Below are 22,070 nucleotides of genomic sequence, written 5' to 3'. Positions count from 1 at the left end.
TGAAATTAATTTACAAACATCTATCCCTGCAAACATCTTTAAAAACCAATGGAATTGCTGACAGGGCTTTCTGAGATGTGAAGTTCTCTTGATTTCTAGGAAAATTTCTTAGTTAAGAACTGTTTTATTTGTACGAAGAACACGAAGGAAATTCGAAGATTCAATAATTTCCAAGTTTATAAGAAGCAAATAAGTAAAATGTTTAAGATGAAATTGCAGAAAAGCTACCTTTTCTCAAATTTCGTCAATTTTGAATTATGTTATAAAAATCAACAGTATTGAACAACTTTTTCTCCTTGGACATGTAACCGACGATCGGCTTTAGTTTCCGAGATAGCCACAAAATACTGTCGATATTACTACAGTGAATTCTGCCCATAATTGTACGTCCGTGGTAGCGTATGTCGCCACTGTAATACCGCCGGTTACCAAAATGGCGCATACGCTGCCACGGACGCACAATTGTAAGCAGAATTCATTATAGTGGCACTGATAATTTTTTTCAAATATCTCGGAAACTAAGTACGATCGCTAGTTATAAAATCGCATAGGAAAAAGTCGGTCAAAATATTAAGCTTTACAGCGTATTTGAAAATTATTGAAATCGGAGTGGAGCTAATATTTCTGCAGTTTTGCCATATTTAATTTATTCAGTAGTTTAATTTATTAGTAGATTAACAAAAAAAAAGAAAAACACTTAAGAAATTTTTTATTAATCTAAGAAACAAATAACTCTTTCACATTAAAAATTTCATTTTGATTTCGAATACAACGTATTATACCAATGTAAAACATTCGTGGAAATATGCAGGATGTTTCATGTTGAAATTTGTTCTCGATCAATAGATTGCTTCAATTTAAATCGCTTCGAGTTATAAAGGAGAATAACATTGGCAGAGAATTAATTTTGTTCCGTTTTATTTAAAAGTATCACTTCCGTGGTAGTATTTATATCTGCAGAGTTTATTTTCCGCTTTCTGTGAACATCCACGGAATTTTCTTCACCTCCAAAGATTCGTGTTGCTTGTCTTGCTTTGCTTTACGAGCACGTATTTCACATGTGTATCCGATATCAAATTGCTGGACTGTATCGATCTATCGGCAGACGCATACCAAACAGAATGTAAAACCCAGAAAACGCGTATAAAAATATTTCATTAAATTCAAATGAAAACGATATCTATCATTTTTCTCTGTTACTTCAAGAAGTACGTTCCTTTTGCGATAAATATCTCTGTGGAATAAATGTAATATAAAATATAAAATTGATACCTACCTTACGCATATTTTCTTCCATTTGATTTCGTTTCGCTTCATTTCTGATACATATGAATAAACCTGATCAGCTGCTACGACTTTATTTTTCCGTTTTATTTTTACTTGTTTTATTCTCTTCCGTTACCAATCTCACACCGCATTGACATACACTTAATATTTTATTAGTATTAAGTGTATTAATTAATACACTTGATGTTTACATATACATGTAAGCAAAAGCTAAAAGAATAAAATTACTATTTCCAAATACATTCTCAGTTATTCGTTACTTACCATCAATGAAGAGGCATCGAACATTCTCTCGGTGTTCGGTTATATCTCATTACTTTAATACTGGTATCAACAGATTGGTAAAATACAGCATAGAAATTTCTTTGTTTCAAAGGAATAGATTTAAATTACACATCAGTTTTTTTTAGATGAAACTATAGAGAAGTTACTTCTTCTCTAGTTTCAATGATTTTTGGATATTTTGTGGAAATCAACATTTTGCACAACTGTTTCCTATACATGTAACACTCGGTCGGTCGTGATTTCTACAATTCACTACAGTGAATATTGCCTGTAGTTGTGTGTTTGTGACAGCACACACGTTAGCATTGGTTGCCGATTACCTTTTTTTTTTTTTTTTTTTATGGTATATACGACAACAATGAGAGTTGTGCGTGCATAAAGCTCCGTACACAACTGTGTATGCGAGGTTGTAAGAATGTCCATTATAACTCAATTAAAAATGAATATCATCAATGTATTGAGTTTGGGTTTCAATTCGATTTTTTAATCCACGGGACGGCTGTCAGCGTTCTCGTAAGATAGTAACAAATTAATTAGAAAAATGCTAGGCATTTAATTAATGTTATTTCATGAAATAGGAAAATTGTTATTGTTTCATACAAGCGTTGTTGGTCGCCTTCCCTGGATTGAGAAGATATAACTCCCAATACCGTCACTCATGATATTCATTTTTAATTGAATTATAACATTTGCAGTTGTGTACGGAGCTTTATCCAACCTCACCCTACGTAATCTTGTATACGTAAACAGAAGCTGTTACAAACACTGCGACGGATGCATAATTATAGGCAGAATTCACGGTAGTGGTATCCATAGTTTGTTGTAAATATCTCGAAAGCTATGGCCGACCGATTCATATCAGTTACATGTACCAAAAGGAAAAGATTGTTCAAAATGTTAAGTTTACAACATATTCAAAAGTCTAAATCGGAAAGGAAGTAACTTTTCTACAATTTCGCAATTTTTTATAATCACAGATATCCTAATCGGATGTGTAACATAAAATAAATAGATAAACAAAATAAACAATTTAGTCGACATAAAATATTGTCACAATGCAAAAGGCACACGTATTTATCTTGTGAATTAGAAACAAATGATTAGCAGGAAGATATAGTATCTCGAAATGGAAAAATTGGTTTTTCTCCATGTTTCAGTTTTATTTAGTGAACTTCTGTTATTCTTAGTTTTATTACTATCCTACTTACTATACTACTACTATTCTCTTCTATTACTAATATTCTATATTATCTATTTTGACAAAATATTGTTTAGTGTTACGAGAGGCCTATATCTTACGCAATTACGACCGGAAGGAGTTAATACATTACAGTTTCCTTTACTAGGTAAATCATAGTACAATTACGAATATATTCCTCCGAATAAATGTAATATTAAAAGATATTATTGCCAATTATTTTCAACGTATGATATAAAGACAAACTTTTATCTACAAAATAGCATTTGAATTTTTTAATTTCATGCATTTGTTATAAAATTATAATCGAAGTTAACAATTACCAATTTTTCGCTCTGTTCACTTCATACTTCAACTGCTTTTTTATAATTTTCCCATCATATTGCCGGTAAAAAATTGTGCTTTTATAATTCCTTGAAACCCTAGAATGATGTCCTATAAATGTTTTTGGTGCCTGGGCTGCATAAAATTTGATCACCTTCTGTTATCCTTCTTTCCTTTACATTCAATATCATGGAACTAAATTCAAATTACGATAAGTATCGATAGTTACTGAAACTAATGACATTTTGAAAAAAATCAAATGTAAAATAGTAAAATGTAAAAAATAAAATTACGACTAGCAGTCGTAACGTAATTGTAACCTAATTAGGTGAATACAGCAAAAAGACAAAAAGAAAAAGGTAACGAAATAATCTATATCGTACAGCTTCATATGGGACATACGAAGTATGTCTCTGTCTTTATTTCTTCCTGATACTGACTACAATATATGTATTCACAAATATTTACAGGATTCCGTTGCATCATTCTATATCTTTTATACAGAGTTCTGTATTCGTCGATAATTTTTGCCATCTTCCTGCAGAGAAATCGGCCGTTACGACACGAGTGGGTATATAAAATTATCGTACACACCTAATATACATACATTGCATTGTCAGACTAATAGGACCGTACGCTTGCTTGTTTCATTTATACAATCAATTATGTATTTCTTGTTTCCTTTTTTCGCTGACAAATTAAAGGATCAGTTATAATTATACCTAACAAATGTCATTAATCGAACATTATTCACGAAATAAATGTTATAATATAAAGTAATTGAATCTTCATTATCATACCCTATGAAAATTGCGATTGACTTAATTGTTATGTTTGATAAACAGATATCGAGTACAGATGGATGCACATCCGAATATTACGTTCATTCTCAATCAACGGATAGCAAAATACTTGTAATTTCAACGATCCCAACAAATTATCAATTACTTCGTCTCATACTGTAATTTAATTATTATACTGCCCGAATTATCGAAATCCTATCAATTTCTTTTTCTTTACCGACAAAAATTTTGTTTACGATCTCTGCAATGTTCGCCATCCGTGCAATTAATCATTACATACGTAATTTCATTGCATCCCATTTCACAAGCGAAACACGAAACAAAGAAAAGTAAATACATACCCTCATTTACTTCGCATGCACTTACATACGTATATAAAATTATGCATTTTGTTGAAAAAGAAACTGGGAAAAACTGAAGGAAAGAACTCGAACAATATTTAAATACCTCTTTCAATGGGATGTGTACATAACTATATTCGTTGGGAAGAAAACTCTCCAATATCTCGAATGTTTGAACATTGAAGATGTTTTTGCCATCGATGATTTACATTAACTTTATTTCCTTCCTTAAATATGTTCGTTCGCTGCATTTATCGTCATATTCGTTATATAGAAAAATGTTAATACATGGAAGCCATGGATTTGCAACGTTCGTCGCGTCGCATCAAATATTCTCTTTTCTTTTAACAACAAGTTTCGAAACAACAACCAAAGAAAAATAAGAAAAATTAAATAGAAAGAAAAGACAGAAAGCTATGTGTTAACACTAACCTTACCAGGGCCGGTCAAATGACCGGTTTCAAAATTTAAATTAAAATTGTACATTCATTGTTATTTCTTTCTTTCATCCAACTTTATGTAAATTCTTATATTAACAAAAATTGAAAAATTGATTAATCAGCTAATACAGGAATTTACATAAAGTTAGACGAACAAAAGAAGTAACAGTGAACGTACAATTTTTAATTAAATTTTGAAGTCGGTCATTTGACCGGCCCTGGTAAGGTTAGTATTAACCAACGAGAAACTTGTACAAGTTACTGTACAATTCTAGTCGCGCAAAAATTCGCTTCAGACTTCGTAGTCATAAAATAACTTCTCTCTTTCTCTCTCTCTCTCTCTCTCTCTCTCTTTCTTCTTCGTGAAGATTTTTCCTTTTGCGGAAAAAATAAGAACAAATCCCGCGGCAGGCAACGGGGCCTATTGCAATTAACTTTATAGTCCTCTCTAATATACGTAAGTATGAATTCGCTGTCGTGCCTATAGATAATCCAATAACTGATCAATTAAATATTTCGAAGGAATGGAGAAAATAATAATTAATATAAAAAATAATCAATTGATTGCGATAATGTACATACGGCAGATTCTTGTCTAGTGTAATAATCGGAAAAACGATTTAAAGCGTCAGCTTTCAGATCATCATCCAGAGTTGACTATGATGTATAAATAATCCTCCTTGACACGGGTTAGACATTACAGATGCTAAGGACGATTCAAAGATCCGGCTCGTGTACTTGTTCGTATGTATATGTTACAGGCAAAGATTATTCCAGTATGTATCATACAAAAAGGCTTTCTCCCGATATGTAGTCAGAGAGTCGGATGAGCCCACTTTATGTCAAATTCCGCAAGATTTATCACTATGGTTATCAACGTTTTTTTAACTTATAATACTTGTCGATATCTTTGGAAAACAAATTTTCTTACATTCTTTTAGGTTTGTAAGTCTTTGAAGGCGCTAATAGTACAAAATTCCATTGATTCGATGTATGTATTATGAATTCAAACTATTATTATTGTTATTATTTTTTCATTGTTGTAATTTACATTATTTTACATAAATCAAGCTGGTTAAGAACCTTCGCGGAAGGTACATACAAATTATATTTTGCATTAAAAGTACCGATTTTAGAACCCATGTTGATTAACCTTCTTTTGTTTTTCTTGATGAATACTTGAATCACTTAAACTTCTTGGATTCTTCTTAGACCCTTAGACTTTCAAACTTCTTAGATTTCTTAGACATACAAACAGTAAAACTAATAGTTTGAACAAAAGTGAAATTCGATTAAAGAATAAAACTCGATTGAACAGAGGCTACTGGGTAATCGATGTCGGTTAGTCTTTATCGACGAAGAAACTCGGATACTGGATCCTCTGATTGTTCGTATTATTTTTGCCTATAACATACATTCTGTTACTCGTTTGTTTGTTCACATGCAAATTGCAGAACTACGACTTCTATAAATTATATGTACATTTATCTAAGTAGAATTTTATATAATATAAATTATTCCTCACATGTGCAACATAAACTTATTCTTTGCCCTTTTCTGTTTCATTACAAAATTCCTTGTTATTGTTTTAGTTTTAGTTCAATCATGCAAAATTCACTTACGCGTGGATATTGTCTTCTTTTACAAGAGAATTCAAAAGTAGAGACAGAGCGTGAATGGTCAGACATGAGAATCACTCGATGATCACCTAGAGATACATACAAGTGTTGCTTCGATATGCTATGAGACATTCTTAAAAATAAATACTTACATACGTTCGATCTTTCTTTGTAGACGCTTATAATTACAGAAAAATAAGTCTTCTACGTCTGTAATTGCCGAAGGAAAGATATGTTTAGGAAGATATGTTGGAGTTAAAGCGTGAGTATAGTTAAAGTGTACGCTCATTGGTAAACGTATGCATTTATTATTTGCATGTAGCGGAGAAACATATGAGAAAACACATGTTTTACATATAGATAGGATGGTTATACTCGCTTTTAGCGCACTGTGTTATGATAAAAAAATGCAACACCATGATAAAAGCGAATATTTTTTGCAGATATATACGATAAATACACGTTTTAAGAATAAATAACTTTTTAATAATTTTCTTGGTAATGTGATTCAAGTATCATTTTATTTTAATTAATTGTAACATGTTGTCAGAAAATGTAATGCATTCTGTATATTCGTTGATGAATTATCGAGCATGTTCGTTGCTCGAGGAGATTTGATTAGTGCATACGTCCACTGTGCATCTTACACTTTAACTATGTGTGTGTATAAACATAGGAAAGTATAGATGAACGTTAAAAGTGACAGTCCTAATTTCAATACCTAAATAGCAGTATTGTTAATTTGATTTTTTTGCCTTATTTGAATCATTGGTCGACAGGTGCGAGCGACATGCCAACCAACGTGGCAAGCTTCGAACATTCCATTCAAGATTATTGTCCTAGGACGGTAAGGGTGAAGAATGTATTGTAATTGTCTCCCTGATCGATAATAGGCATTTATCTTGGTTAATATCGTATTGAACTTCCGTAAACTATTTTGAAGTTATTTACAATTAGGAAATATCGGAGAGGTAGAGATTGAATTTGACAACATTGAGAAGCTCTTAAAAACACACTATTAAGTAAATGTTGAAAAATTGGTTTAAGTAAATAAATAATTGAAATCCTGCGCAGAAATCTCAAGAAACGATTAAACTGTTGCTCCTTAGCGTACTTTTTAATTATAACATTTATTAGGTATGAAAGGTTTGTACCTTATTTTGTACATAATTTCACGTTTCAATTTATTCGACTTTTACTAATTCTAATAAAAACAAAGATAGACAATATTTGAAAGGAATGTGTAAAATGTAAGTTTTCTTAAATCGAGTGGCAAACAAATCATTCACTCTAGGCGAGCACAGAGACTGTATTTAAAGGTCTACCTAGAAATATTGTCCTCGATAACAAAAAAATCGTCAGAAAAAATGTGAATATAACGTCGAGACTTGAAATATTATGAGCTTCGTGTTAATTTCAAATTTCGAATGAAAAGAAATCTTTTTCGCGATATACATTTACTAAGAAATATTCACAATTATTTCGTACCGATGTACAAACTTTCTCCTTAAGCTTTTAATGTCAGAAAACTTAAAAAGCGAAATTTCATGAATTTCTTTTTCACGCTATTACATTCGATTCAGTAAATCTATCGAATAGAAACCAAACTTCATTTCACTCGATTGACTACTAGTTTTTAACGAAAGTAATCGAAAATTCTGATTTTTCGCAAAAACGAACCTCAACTATTTCATATACTTAACACAGGTTAAATTCCAAAGCAAATTTCTAGATGACAAAGCAAAGTGCCGCGCCGTGCGCCGTCTTCAGTATTTGCTAAGTGAGTAAATAACGACTTGAGGCAAATTTTATAGAGCTTTAAAGACCATCGACCTACCTGTCTGAAAATCTACGAAACCCGCTTTGGAAAGAAAAGGTTTTCATTAGGATAACCACGAACATCCTTGGACACAGGCGGAAGAAAATAAATTGTTAATCGAACGAAAGTAATCGAGAAGATAGAATCCTCTAGGACTACTGGGATCAACGTTGATGATTTTCAGCGGGCTATGATATCCTGTTGACGACGTGCAATGGTGTACAGGCTCGTTCGATGGGCCATATTTCACAAGACCATTACGCCGGCGCGGGGGTAATAATACCGCACAATTACCGTGGATCTCGAGTTCTCGAAAGAAAGGAAATAAAATCAGCATAAAGTGAGCCACCAAATGGTGCCGGCAGACCTTTAATGAAAGTACCAGTGGCGGAGGAGAAGGAAAGGCATAAGGAATAGCGGCGCGAAAACCGGGGTAAAGAAGAAGGGGCCGGCCCTTAAATTAATTCGCGATGAATTACGTCCGCGCCAGCTGTTCGGACAGTTGTGTTTATTTATGAAGGAACTAAGATCTTCTTCGCGTAGTCCTTAAAGCCGGATTCCGCCCATATAATTCCCTGCGATGACCGAATTCTTTCTCTTCCTTTTAGTCGACACGCCTCGCCACGTTAGCTTTCTTGATGGCTGAACTCATAAACTTGGGGAATTCTTGGACAGCCTGCAGGGAAATGTATCGTGCAAAACAACATAGGACAAGGAACTTCCCATTGATGTTACGTTAACATAGAATAGTTCAGAAATGATAATATTTAGAAGATATACCTAAGTGGATTTTTCGGAAATACAGTACCGGTTAACAATTTTGAATCATTTTGCTTTGAATCATTTTGTTTTGAATTATTCAATTGTAAAATTTACATGCGTAATATTATACCATTATTACGGAAGAACAATGAACAATGAGTAATGAAAAATATGTTTGATTAACATTGAAAACAAAGCAAATGTTAAAATATTTAACCTACTTTCGAGTTGTATCAGTCATAAATCCAATAAATATGGTGCATGTTAACGAGAACAATCCAATTTTACGAATCGTGTCATTACTTTTCCAAAACGCGATATTGCAACGATATAAATTATAAAAGAAATCAATTATTAATTGATTTATAAACAACAGAAGTCAGAACAAAACAGAATAATAAGTAAATTACGAAAAAATAGCGTTTAAGGAATCAGAAGGGATTATCATGTAAATTTTTAGTGTCATTTGGTAGCTCAGTAAATTGAATGTCGTCTCTAATGATATCATGATACTGATTGTGAAATCTTTTTTGAGTACTATCATTTTCTCCTTTATACGACAATTCATTTTATCTATTTTCAACTTCAAGAAGTAACAGTTTAGTAATATATTTATTTATAATTTAATATAACATTCTTCTTAGAAATGATATTTATAACTACAACAACAACAACAAATAAACAAATGATAAATTATCACTTTTTATAAAATAACATAAAGAAATCAGACAATGTATGACATATAATACTTGTAACACGAAAAAAGAGTCAATTAACGTACCAATAATTTCTGAGTTTCTCAGTCTCACCTCATAGTTATCATCCTAGCTGTTAAATGGTAAAAAAGGAAAATTTTTTTACCGCGATATCATGCAAGTACATATGCGTATTATAATATTAGGAACCAAAGCGTGTATCATTGCATCTTTTCAATTATGTTCAAATTATTGTGCAAAAGTGTTTTTAGCCTACTTCTAATCCCTAGTAACGTTTCGATGTTAGCCATGAACCATTTGATTTGAGGACTTGGGAACTTCTTTAAATCTTCAAGACGTTACCTTCAAAAGAAAAAAACGCTTAAACGTTCTAAAAAAATAAATTACTCTAGCGATAGAAATAGCACAGTAGAGAAGTATCTACGCAGCCTCTCGACGAAGAAATCTCGAGGTTCAAGAACCGAAAAATCTGGAGGACATTCATCTATTTAGTAACTGTCGTGTCAGAAGCGTCCGATGACGCGAAGTCATAATCAGACGTTAAACTTGTCACGCTTTAATCCCGATTACACGATTTTCAACTAGCTGTACAAGGTCTTTTCCTTCCTACTCTCATTCTTCTTCCTGCTGATACGAAGGGATTAAACCGAACTTTCCGCGTCGATAAATAACAATTAACGGGAGGAAACACAAAAGAAAGCGCTATCAATGGTCGAAAATATATACAAAAATATCACGCATATCTTTCTTTTTCACGCTCATTTACCATTGCCGCCTGTTTCTATTCGACAAAAATCCTTCAGAAAAAGCAGGATTCGCACATTTACAGAAAACACAATATACTCGCTATGTCTCTTCATCTAGAATTTAGAAGGAATGAACGAACAAACGGGATCCTCGATGAGGGTCCGTGCGATCTGTATGAATATAGAAAAGGATTACCAATAAGTTGTCGTCTGCGAACTTTTTTATTAGAAATATGCGAAAGCATATATGCATTGTTAGAAGGAGTGAAATTATTGTTCAAAGGTATTATTTTGTAAATAGATCTACGTTATATTTTAGATAACAAAGTTCAGAAAACCTTCGTTTTCAAACGAATCGAGGCAGCGCAAATGAAAATTTTCATTTTAACATGCACATACTCATACCTTTTCATTCATCTTTTCGATATGAAAGTTTGCAATGCGATTAAACAGTGAACTGGTTCCGAACCGGTTCTATTGACTCGCGATTCATTCATTTATAAAGTTTATGGCAGATGGAAGAACTCGACTTTAATGCGGAAAATAAAAAAAAAAGAAAATAAAAGATTATTGTAAGTATTGATGGAAAAATCAATTAGTTACGAAAATGTAAATATTTTGGTTTTTACCAAAGGCGATTAAATGGGAAGACAAATGTACAACAACACTACCTAATCGTAACTATTCACATAAATGGTGCACTATCTAAAATAATGTCATTATCCAGTGTATCATATTCCGAAAAGATGTATACGTTTATTTCTAAACAAAGATATAATAACGTTAAATTGATGTAGTTAAATCAACAGATCGCACGTACCTAATCAAGATTCGATCTGTCGTTCGTGAACGAGTGTGTGTACATATACATAGATACACGTATATACGCGATGCCTAAAATCATTTGGTCCGACCGAAGGAATCCGTCTGTTAAAGCATCCGGCTTGGCCAAGATGTTTGATACTCAACGCATAAAAAGCTACCGCCGACAGTGATTAAAAACGCGATACACCCTATTAATACTTGCTGCTTACGAGGTCTACTTACATATACAGATAACTTAGTTACCCTGACGTGTCAATATGCACACACACATGTACACGTGCAAGCTTGCGTGTGTATGATACATAGATACGTGTACAAGCATATATACATGCACATCACGCGAATTTATTGCCGTTGAAACTGACATAAAAAGTACTCACCTGGCAGTTTGTTTTGTGAATATAACGTATGTGTATCATATGTGTATGCGTGTCTATATGTTGCCAGGATTGTAGATTTTATCTTCTTCTACCCTTCCTTGCTTTGTTTCCTCTTAAATTTCTTATTCTTACATCGTCGTTTCAAACCTTTTCTACTTCGCTAGCTTATTACCATGTTCAAAATTAACAGGATCGTGTCTTTTCAGAGTTTTTAGATTAGTCATTATTATTGTATAAATTTAATCAGAGCGTAGAATGACAAGGATTGATAATGGTGATAACGATGAATCTTTAAATTACTCACGATTAAAGTTGTTAAAGTATCAAGATTTTCACAAAGTGTACCGAATTTAAATCAAATGAATTTCTAGAAAACTAATTAGTTAGAAAACTAAACTTTTACACGACTTTTGTGTATTAATTTGATAAAGGAACAGGGATTTGTAGGAAAGAAATTTTTTCCTATTAAAGATATCAAATTCTACGAGCTAAAAATATTCCAGAAAAATAAATTTTTATGAAATTTTTCGTGTAGGTATGAAACGAGGATATAGCTTTTATATATCCAATAGTTTTATTGAACATTCGCGATGCAATCGTATCGTATATTTATGTGTAGCATTCTCTATGACAGACCTTATAAAAGTCTTAAAGTCTCACTTTTTTCTCAACGAGTAAACGAAACAGGATACATATCGATACGAATAATCAGATCGATCCAAACATAACATTCGCATATATCTGTATGAATGATCTTATTAATATAACCATTTTATCCACTTTGTTTTCACTCAAAGTAAAGCTTTAACATCTCGTTTCACTATACGCTTGCAAATCACGTGTCTCGTTTTCTCTGTTACTTACCTATGTAATACATACATACATATGTGAAACATACTTATATGCTCGAGTTAGATTGTCCACATTTGCATTTATCTCGGGCTGTCTACAATTTAGGGTGTAGCTACTTTAATTTCATTATTTACTCGCGTTAAGAAACGTTCGAACGACGACGATCTTAAAAAGCAGAATGCAAGCCCATGTTTATAGCATAGAACACATTATACCACTCACATAAAAATACAAATTCCGTGGTCCGTTCGTAGACTACTAGTCACGTAAAAGTTAAGCGATATACCATTTTATAATGGGAAATATCTTTTCTCAATCTCACGAATCTTCCTTTATAGGAGATATATTTTCAGAAATTTTCAAGTACCAAAAACAAGAAAATTTTTTAGATTTTTCTCTAAAATGTAAATCACGGATTTCACACATCTGCACGTATCAAAGCGTCATTTTTTTAATAACAGTCTTCATTTTGCAGCACTTTGGGATACTTAGACTTATTTGTTTGAATTTGTATGAATAGAATATTTAATTGCAAAAAAAGAATAAACTAAAGGAACCTACCATTTCAATCTTAGGATACGAAACGTATCATTTTATATTAAAGTTTACTTACTTAGAAGTGACTATTGATTACAGAAATATAAAAACATAGTCCAATTATGGGCATATTTAAGAAATAATTTATCAGTTATCAATTAGAATAAAACGTCTAATGGTGGTTTCATATCCCAAAGTCTTTAAGATTTTCTAACACCACCATAAAACTATTAAATTGCTCTTAAAACTAATTACAAAAGATGTTTTCAAACAAATAAGTGGCTACTAGAATTATTTGCTATCTCCACAAAATACGTCTACAGTATGAACCTCATGACAGAAATGTCATGGGATATAAAGCACATTACATATGTATATGCACATTCTGATGAATTTATAGGTGTTCCGTCATACCCGATTCTGATGATTTTTTAATATCTTAGAGGAATCAACATTTTAAACACTTTTTTCTATACATATAACCGTCGATCTGACATAGTTTACGAGACATTCGCAAACAACTGCAGGTACCACTACAATGTATTTCTACTTATAATAGTGTGTCTATCGCAACGATGCATAAGTTGCCGGCCATCGGCAGCTTATCTTCTGTTTATGAGCAAGAATTAGCAAGGTTAAAGGCCCCGTGTACAATATGCATATGCGACGCTGCAAGAAATGTTTTGCTCTAACTTATAACTCAATTAAAAGTGAATATCGTCAATGTATTACGTCTAAGTTCGCGTGAATTAATAACGATTGTTTGATTTCATAAAATAGTATCAATTATTCATTCGCCTATTACTATTATAATTAATTTGTTATTATTTCACGCAATCGTTGTCGGCCATCTCCCAATGACCAGATTAAAAAAAACTAAACCAGATCAAAACCTAAACTCAATAAATTGATAATATTCATTTTTAAATGAATTATTATAGACATTTCTTGCAGCCTCACATATGCAGTTGTGCACAAGGGCTTTAAACTCGCCCGACTCTCGTATATAAACAGAAGATACGTGACCGACAACCAATGCTGACGCATATGCTGCCACGGACGCATAACTATAGATAGAAATACATCGTAGTAGTATCTACAGACTTTTGCTAGGAAACTATAAATATAAATATAAATATCTCGGAAACCAAACGAGACCGATGATTATATGTATAGGGAAAAATTTTCAAAATATTGAACTTTACAACATATTAAAAAATCATTAAAATCAGAGAGGACAAAACGATTCTACAAGTTCACCTACATTTTTTTATAATTTGAGCATTAAATTCAAAATTATTAATTGTTCGATGAATAAAACTTACGCTACTACTGATATCTCCTTTTCTCTATAGGATATTTCTTTCACAGACACGATCTTAATATAAATTCGTTTAATGTCTTGAAAGGTTTTTCATTCACAATCTCCCAATTTCAAAATCTTGTTCCTATCCGTTGTACGTACAACGCATTGCAACGTAATCTCATTTTAATCCAAATCCTTCCATCGTTTCACCGATTTGCCAAAATCAATTCATCTTTGCTCTCTTATCAAAATTACAATGTAAGAATAAGTCACTGAGGAATGTGAATACGTGCTTGGTCTGCACAGAATTAATGTAAAATAAAGCGCATCGTACATCAATTCTTTCTTACATTATTACGATATCAATACCCTATATCTAATAACAGCAGATTTTCCAAACCTTTATCTGCCTGTTTGTTCACTGACATCTCTCACAAGCAATGATCAGCATTAGAATGATGAGGAGATCAGAGGCTTGTCGACGATGGTTCGCGTTAGAATTGGCGCTGATTGTTGGCCTCTTCTTACCGATCCTTACGGTCGGCACTGGAGTTGCAACCGATGGATATCCTACGTGTCCACTGATCGTATTGTCCACGGATAGAGGTTTGTTCTCCATTTTCTCGATTTCTGCCGAACCATAGACAGTCTCATCCTCTTCATCGTAAAAAGATGGCCGAGCAACTGTTTGAGTTTTTGTAGGCCCTGAAATTTCTGAAATAAATACCAGAAAAGGCATTTCATTTTAGTTACTTTTTTAGAAAATAATGTTGAAAGGAAAAAATAGTTTTACTTTCCTTTGAATTTTATCAAATGTAAGAGATTAAAATTCTTAGAATGAAAAATTCTGGTACATTTTTAAGAATAACTTGTGCAATGAAAAATTGTCTAGAAGGAATAGATGAGAGATTTAACTCTCCTCGAATGATAAATTTATGCTTGCAACACTTACCATACCTTTTCTTCCACATTTAAACTCATCCAAAAAAATCACTCAAATATTATTATTATTTGCGACAGTCAATAACAAGACTTTGATATTTTTATTATTAATATTCCTAATATTTAATGTACGTAAAAAGCTTTGTTACGTCGGGCGACACTCTACCTAGACCAGACCACATACCGCGGGCAAGATGGCAACCAGATGTCCGCACATCTTCACTGCGTACCCTCGATAGTCTTAAGAACCTATTATAAATCTCAGGAATTTTCTAGCTAAAGTCCTTCAAACCGAACCAACATCTCTTTACTGACTCGTGTCTAAAGCTTATTGTTTACTATGCGCAGACACGAGAAAGTTAGTTTTTCTCACGTATGATACTTCACACTAGCAACATTCTGTCGAGGGCCGCTAAGACCTTTCCTAGTCTACCAACTTTCTTTTATCCAATCAGAAGCAATGTCTACTACCCTCAACCAAAAATACTTTCCCAACCAAAATTGTTATTAACAATTCCAATGGTCCCTTGCGTTAGACACACCCATCGCTGGCTTTCCTCCGACACAGCATCGTCACTTTTACCTCACTTATTCTTCATCGTTAGAATAGTCAACATGTCATTACCGCGTTTCTACTCTTAAATCAATCACTTACTTAACTTATACATACATATCAGTGTAATTAGATTTCTTATAAAGTTGTTGGAGTAAACATTAATTTATATCTGTTAATTCAATGTAAGCTCATTTGAACCACCCCTATTATCGTAACTGAAATCAGGGGATCGATCAGTTCGTGGCGTCGATTATCTAATCGTAACGGGAACTCGCATTGACGTGCTTTCTCTCTCATTCGTCTCTCCGCGAATGGTTGAATAATCAAGCTCACAGCAAATTTTTCCTTTAACATGATCGATAACTGAAGAATTACGTATTGAACTTGATTCTTATTTTTCCATCGGAGATTTCGTACGTGATGATTATAATACATCGAATTGTTGTTATTTAGAGATACCTATTTCATCGATAAAAAAACTTTAACAAGAAATCAATAATTTTCATGAGAGAATTAAGAACAAGGTCGATGTAAAGTGTGATCGTGGATAAACAGAATATTTTTGTAGTTGATTAATTACAGAGAAAACCAAAATTTTGGGAAGGGCTGGCAAGAAGAAGAAAACATTTCGATTAGATGAAATTCTTAACAAACTTTGACTAATCAAACTTCTAGTCATACTTTTCATGACATACGTCATAGTTTTCTCGTTTATCTTCCTTTTTGCAGCTTGTATGGTAAAATCGCTAGTATCTTTCAGAAGGTAAGTAATTAGTTTACGTGAAAAATTTCTCGCAAAATTATCTTATTATGTACAAAAAGTTAGTAACGATTTTGACAGTTGATACTTTCCGTCAGAATAGGAAGAGAGAGGAGAGAAAATATTTTTGGCGCATTAAGAATGGTGGCAGTGAATAATCGGCGATGCTCTCACGAGAAAGAAGAATGTGCACACTGCAGTACGCTGTGCGATAAGTAAAGTAGTAGGTAAATCCCTGCGTCAGGGAACAACATTGATTCCTAAAACGCGAGAGGCTCTCGTGACGATTTACGGAGGACACGAGCGTGCGACCGAAGTGAACCAAAGTGCACGGGCTGCTCGTGATTCCCCTGAGTCTGACTCTGACCCGATTGGGAAATCCTCAGGATCGTATGCGAAAAGATAAGGATTGACCGAAAGAAGCCGAATGCTGCCAGGGGGTAAATCCTCTGGAGGATTCCATGACAAAGTGAGGATACCTGTAAACGCGAGCGTGTTTGAAACGTGCGAAACACTTTCTTATTTCTATCACACCGCGATCAGTCTTTTATCTAATATGCAACCCAGCAAGAACAATTTCCACTTGGATATTCCGCAAAGATTCGTTAATCCGTCGCCTAGACTGCTGTTATCAGCCGTGTAATAACATCAGAACGGAGGCAAATTTCCGATATTGAGCGTAACAACTATCAACCGACTAAGCCCTACTTTGCTTGATTTGCTTAACGATTCTTTCAGCTGGTCTTGTTAAGTGCGACGCTATTTGAATGTAGCTAATCATTCATCTTTTCTCGTTACTTAGTATCAGTCCGACGATCACAATTACTGTCGTCGTGTCGTTAATTTTCGATTCGGCGTTTCTTTTAAATTTTTCTTGCAGTGTAAAATGAAGCCTAATGACAATGATGAAAATACATTTACTTTTATATATGTGTGTAATACAGTAGCTACATTTCATAATTTATCGGAGATAGAACTATCGCCAAAGAGAATACGAAAGTCACACAAAAAAGGATCGAGTCACGACAAGTACTATAATTCCAAAAAAGGGCATTTCTGTACATTAGCGCGTTTTTATTAATTTATTTTGTTAGGTTAAAATTTTGGGACCGATAGTTCAAAGAAATACAAGTAAATAAAAGCAAATGTAAAAAAAGCAAAGAAATAACGATTAAAAAGAAAATGACAAGAGAATAACAAAATACATATAAATAAAATATGAATATTTTGTTAAAAATCTTTTTTATGATGAAAAAAGAATGTTAACCTTAAGAAAACTAAGAATAAACAATTTTAATGTGACCATAGCTATTTATAAAATTGATAGGAAGTAGATATGTAATTCCAGCCATACTTACCATACAATCGAATACTGCTCTCGACATCACCAAGAGAATTTTTGGCTACACACTTGTAAGTACCCACGTTGTCTTTTTGTAAATTGCGAATTGTTAACACCATCCGGACCTCGAACTTTGATTTTTCGATCATCTGCACGTCATGTTGTTGACTCGATATTATCATCGCTATGCAAACAAATTTTATATTATTTTTATTCAGAATATGCATATATTTACTCATAATAAACGTATTGTAATCATATCGTATGAATATTGACAGAAACCTGCAGATTTTCACTCATTATATATATATGCTTATGTACAATAAGGTAATTAATCTATATTTAACAATAAAATATAAATAAGAATAGGATAATTCTTGCAATCCTTCGTAATGGAGATTGTTGCCACGCGTAACCAAAGCGATATCATGCACTATAGTTTTTTCTACTTATGCATTTCCCGAATTATTGTTGGATCGTCATCGTTCTACGCCGTCTACACCGAAATCGACCCTGACGATTAATTTGGTTTGCGATATAGATCATTATCAGAAAAGGCTACACGAATACCAGTGATAATCCATATGAATTTTTAACGGTGTGTTCTAATTCATGATAAAAGCTATACCGAACTTACTGAAGTCAGTTTTTCTACTTTTACAATGACATCACAATTGGACTCCACATAAGAAATGATAACAAGGGTACTGTAAGAAATATTTTCATTAGAAAAATCACTGCGAACGTGCGAACAGAACTCTACAAATTTGGAATTGAAAAAAAAAATAATTACTGGATTAATACGAATCCGAGAAATGAAAAGAAGTCATTGGTACTATTAGTACTAATAAATTAAGTAAGTACCACGTATTCTATTCATGGCTACAAGATGCGTACTTATGTAGTATGTATATCTATATAAATACATATGGCGTAGTATATGGCGTAGCCTGAGAATATTACAAACAAGCAGAAAGAATACGTAACGACGTATAAAAGTATGCGAAAATCACTTCTTAGCCTCTGACGAGTCTCTTTATTACAGTTTGAAACGTTCCTGTACACGCGCGCACACACACACACATGTGTGTATATATATATGCATAAATAGGATAGGGAAAAAGGATACATTGGATTTTCTGTGTTAGGTAAAAATTACATACGAATACATTAGAACGAACAGCTCCGTAGGAGTTGCGCTGAAGCGAAAGCATGTTTGCTGCCAGAACTACAAATGCTCGAAGAATATATTTGCGAACGATCGAGTGTAATTCACTCTCACGATTGTCTGTAACTTTTTGTCAACTCTGCATGAAAATATTAGAACTTTTAAGGAAAGAGAAAACGCGTTCTTTCTCTGTTTCTTCCTACGTGAAAGTTTCTTTCTACTTTCTAGAATAAGACCATAAAATGTTACTGGCCGCTTTATTTAAATCGTGCGAGTTAATACTCTTAATTTTAACTAACGAAGATACTCTCCCGTAGAAAAGTAATTTTCAACTGCGAACATATTTCTGATTCCATCTCTCGTTTTTAACATAAAGTACTTTTTAGCTTCTTGGAAGCCGCGTATCTATTTGAAATGCGTCGCCAGGGTATGTAAACCGATCGGTATGGAATACCGAATTTTATATTATATAAAATATATCGATGTAAAATACATAGATGAAAGCTATGTAGCGTTTACATTCATCGACAAGTAATGAATCCAACTGGATTATTAAAATAATGGATTGTTAAATGTTAATTTTGTTTTGCTCCACGAAGTGAAACTGTAGAAGAGCTCCGCCTAATTCCGACGATTTTTTAATATATTGTACAACTCAACATTTTGAACAACTTTTTCCTGTTTATGTAACTGTCGGTCGTTTATAGTTTCCGTGATAATCGCAAAAATTTATCGATATCACTACAGTGAATTCTGCCTATTATTGTGTGCCCGTGACAGCGTATATGTCTGTATATTATAATAGTTATTAGCGGTCGGATATAATGATCTGGTCGAAATGTAGCACTTATACTTATTTGTCTATATATGCAAACTCAAACCCGATACATTGATGATATCCATTTTTGATAGAAACAGACATTTCTTGATCTTGCATACGCACGGAACTTTACCCAATCTTACTCAACTCTCATGTTTATGTACTGCATATGTGTTACAATAAAAGATAAATGCTAGGTTTCAATTGGGTACCTATACCCGTCCACCGCAAGGCTTGCAGCAAGGAATACTAATACGACGCTGTTACGGACGTACAATTGATTTCTACAACATATCTTCTTTTCTACAGTTTCATCGTTTCACAGTAATTACTTTGTTGTAACAGATAGATAATTTTACAAAATTCAACAAGTATAAAGAATATTAGAATTTATTGCATAGATATTACCATTACGCGATAAAATATTTTAGTATTATGCTAAATGATTATAATTAAATTTGATGAAAATACCAAAATACAAGGCGAATAAATCAATTGGATTTTAAAAATAATAAATATACAAGAGAAGAATATGTACCTATTATCATTACTAGAAAGAAGTCTCGCACCGCGACACAGTACTGCTCTTTATCACCCGCCGTCACGCATTCCTATATTGTTTTATTTACTACATTTCATTATATGCACGGTGATGGACTCTCATTAAAAGATCCTCATTTGTTAGAGTATTACTAAAGAAATAACAGTAGTGATTTTGTGTAGAAACCGTAGAAAATTTAAAAAATTTCTAGTTTTGTGAACTTATCGAAAAGTCCGATTTCGATGATATTAAAATAAGTTGTAGAGCTTAACATTCTGGACGATGTTTTCCTGTACATAAAACCGGCGATCGGCCTTAGTTTCCGAGATACACGGAAAAATATCCTGCTGCTCGGCCTTAGTTTTCAAGATGGGTTAGGTTAGTATTGATATTAATATTAATCCGAGCAACCGTGCTGTGAAGCGACTGGTCGACTCTGCGAATCTCCTTATTGATATTGATATAAACAATGCTGGCCAGCCACCTTACGGCGCGGCATCCGGATTGCCAAATCAATACAGCTTGGAAACTAATGCCGAGCAGTGGAATATTTTGCGCATAAAAAGGTTGTTCAAAATGTTGAACTTTGTAACGTACTTCAGAATCATCGCAATCGAAACAAATAGCTTTTCGAAAAGTTCACCGAAATGGTGTCCTTTAAGGCACAAAATTATTAGTACTTCTCTATTGATGTTCCAAGGAGAGACACCCTTTTCGTGACGATTCATTAGCTTGTATATAATAAAATGTAGCCGGAACAAATCAAAGTTGTAATACTTCCGTGCTTAAAATTATTGTAGGTGATTATTTATATCAAAGGGCATGACTTCACTGATATGGATAATTTTTGGATATATTGTAGAAATCAAATTTCTCCTTGCATGTCACCGCTGCGCCGCTGGGCCCTAATTTCCCAAATATTCGCAAGGTACTACTGGTACCACTACAGTGAATTCCGCCTATAATTGTTCGTCCGTAACAGCATATGCGTTAGTATTGTTGCAGAACATAAGCGAGAAAGGTACCTTCGAAAAGCGATGAAAGCGATAGAAAAGGTGAAGAAAAGAGACGACGAAGTTTACACGCAACTCGGAAAATGAAACTATCTGCGTGGCGAGGCTTTTGCAAAGTCACATCAAATTACAAAGCTAAATAACCAACAGAGAAATATTACCATTATCCTTGACCCAATAATTAATCGACTTGGGCGAAGCCTCGACAAAACATTCCAGGACAACATCCGTACCCAGAGGTGCACCTACCAGTTGATTAGGTACATGAATTACCGGTGAAACTGTGAAACAGAATCTCAAATAGGGTTTGTAGACGTAGAACACTAGTGTATTTCTCTTCGACCGTTTCAAAAGAAATTAGTAAATTATCGGCCAGGATAATCACTATTACTCACAATGAACGTTGATAGAAATACGTTTGCTGACCGCCGGTGGCACACCGTTGATGGCGATACAGAGATAAACTCCCATTTCGTTTCTCGAGATCTTTGTCAGTTTTAGCTCTTCGCCGTGGTACTCATTTACTGAAGTCACTAAACCAAATAAAAAGCGATAAACATTTTGTTAATCCAATATTAAGAAATTTTCTACAATTAAATTTTCGATACAATTAAATAACACAATTAAATATACATGTACACAAATAAAATAGATATTTTCTTTATTTTTCGTAAAAGACGCGTTCTTA

The 22,070-nt window shown here is 33.4% G+C and overlaps 1 protein-coding gene across 1 annotated transcript in view; it reads right to left on the bottom strand.

Annotated features, from left to right (window-relative positions):
* Positions 1-4,848: 4,848 nt before the first annotated feature.
* LOC100650944 (lachesin-like) overlaps positions 4,849-22,070 on the bottom strand; it is a 124,245-nt gene continuing 107,023 nt past the window's right edge. The window contains exons 8-11 of the mRNA XM_048411658.1: positions 21,778-21,915; positions 21,544-21,663; positions 17,857-18,024; positions 4,849-14,954 (exon numbers count right to left, since the gene is read on the bottom strand). Of these exons, the coding sequence (XP_048267615.1) occupies positions 14,659-14,954; positions 17,857-18,024; positions 21,544-21,663; positions 21,778-21,915 (722 nt within the window). The 3' untranslated portion in view covers positions 4,849-14,658. The remainder of the gene's footprint in view (positions 14,955-17,856; positions 18,025-21,543; positions 21,664-21,777; positions 21,916-22,070) is intronic.

The sequence above is a fragment of the Bombus terrestris genome, chromosome 14 (genome assembly GCF_910591885.1).
Source record: "Bombus terrestris chromosome 14, iyBomTerr1.2, whole genome shotgun sequence".
NCBI classification, from domain to species: domain Eukaryota; kingdom Metazoa; phylum Arthropoda; class Insecta; order Hymenoptera; family Apidae; genus Bombus; species Bombus terrestris.
Note: the sequence above shows the minus strand (reverse complement) of the source record. Positions and strands in the feature narration are given on the sequence as shown.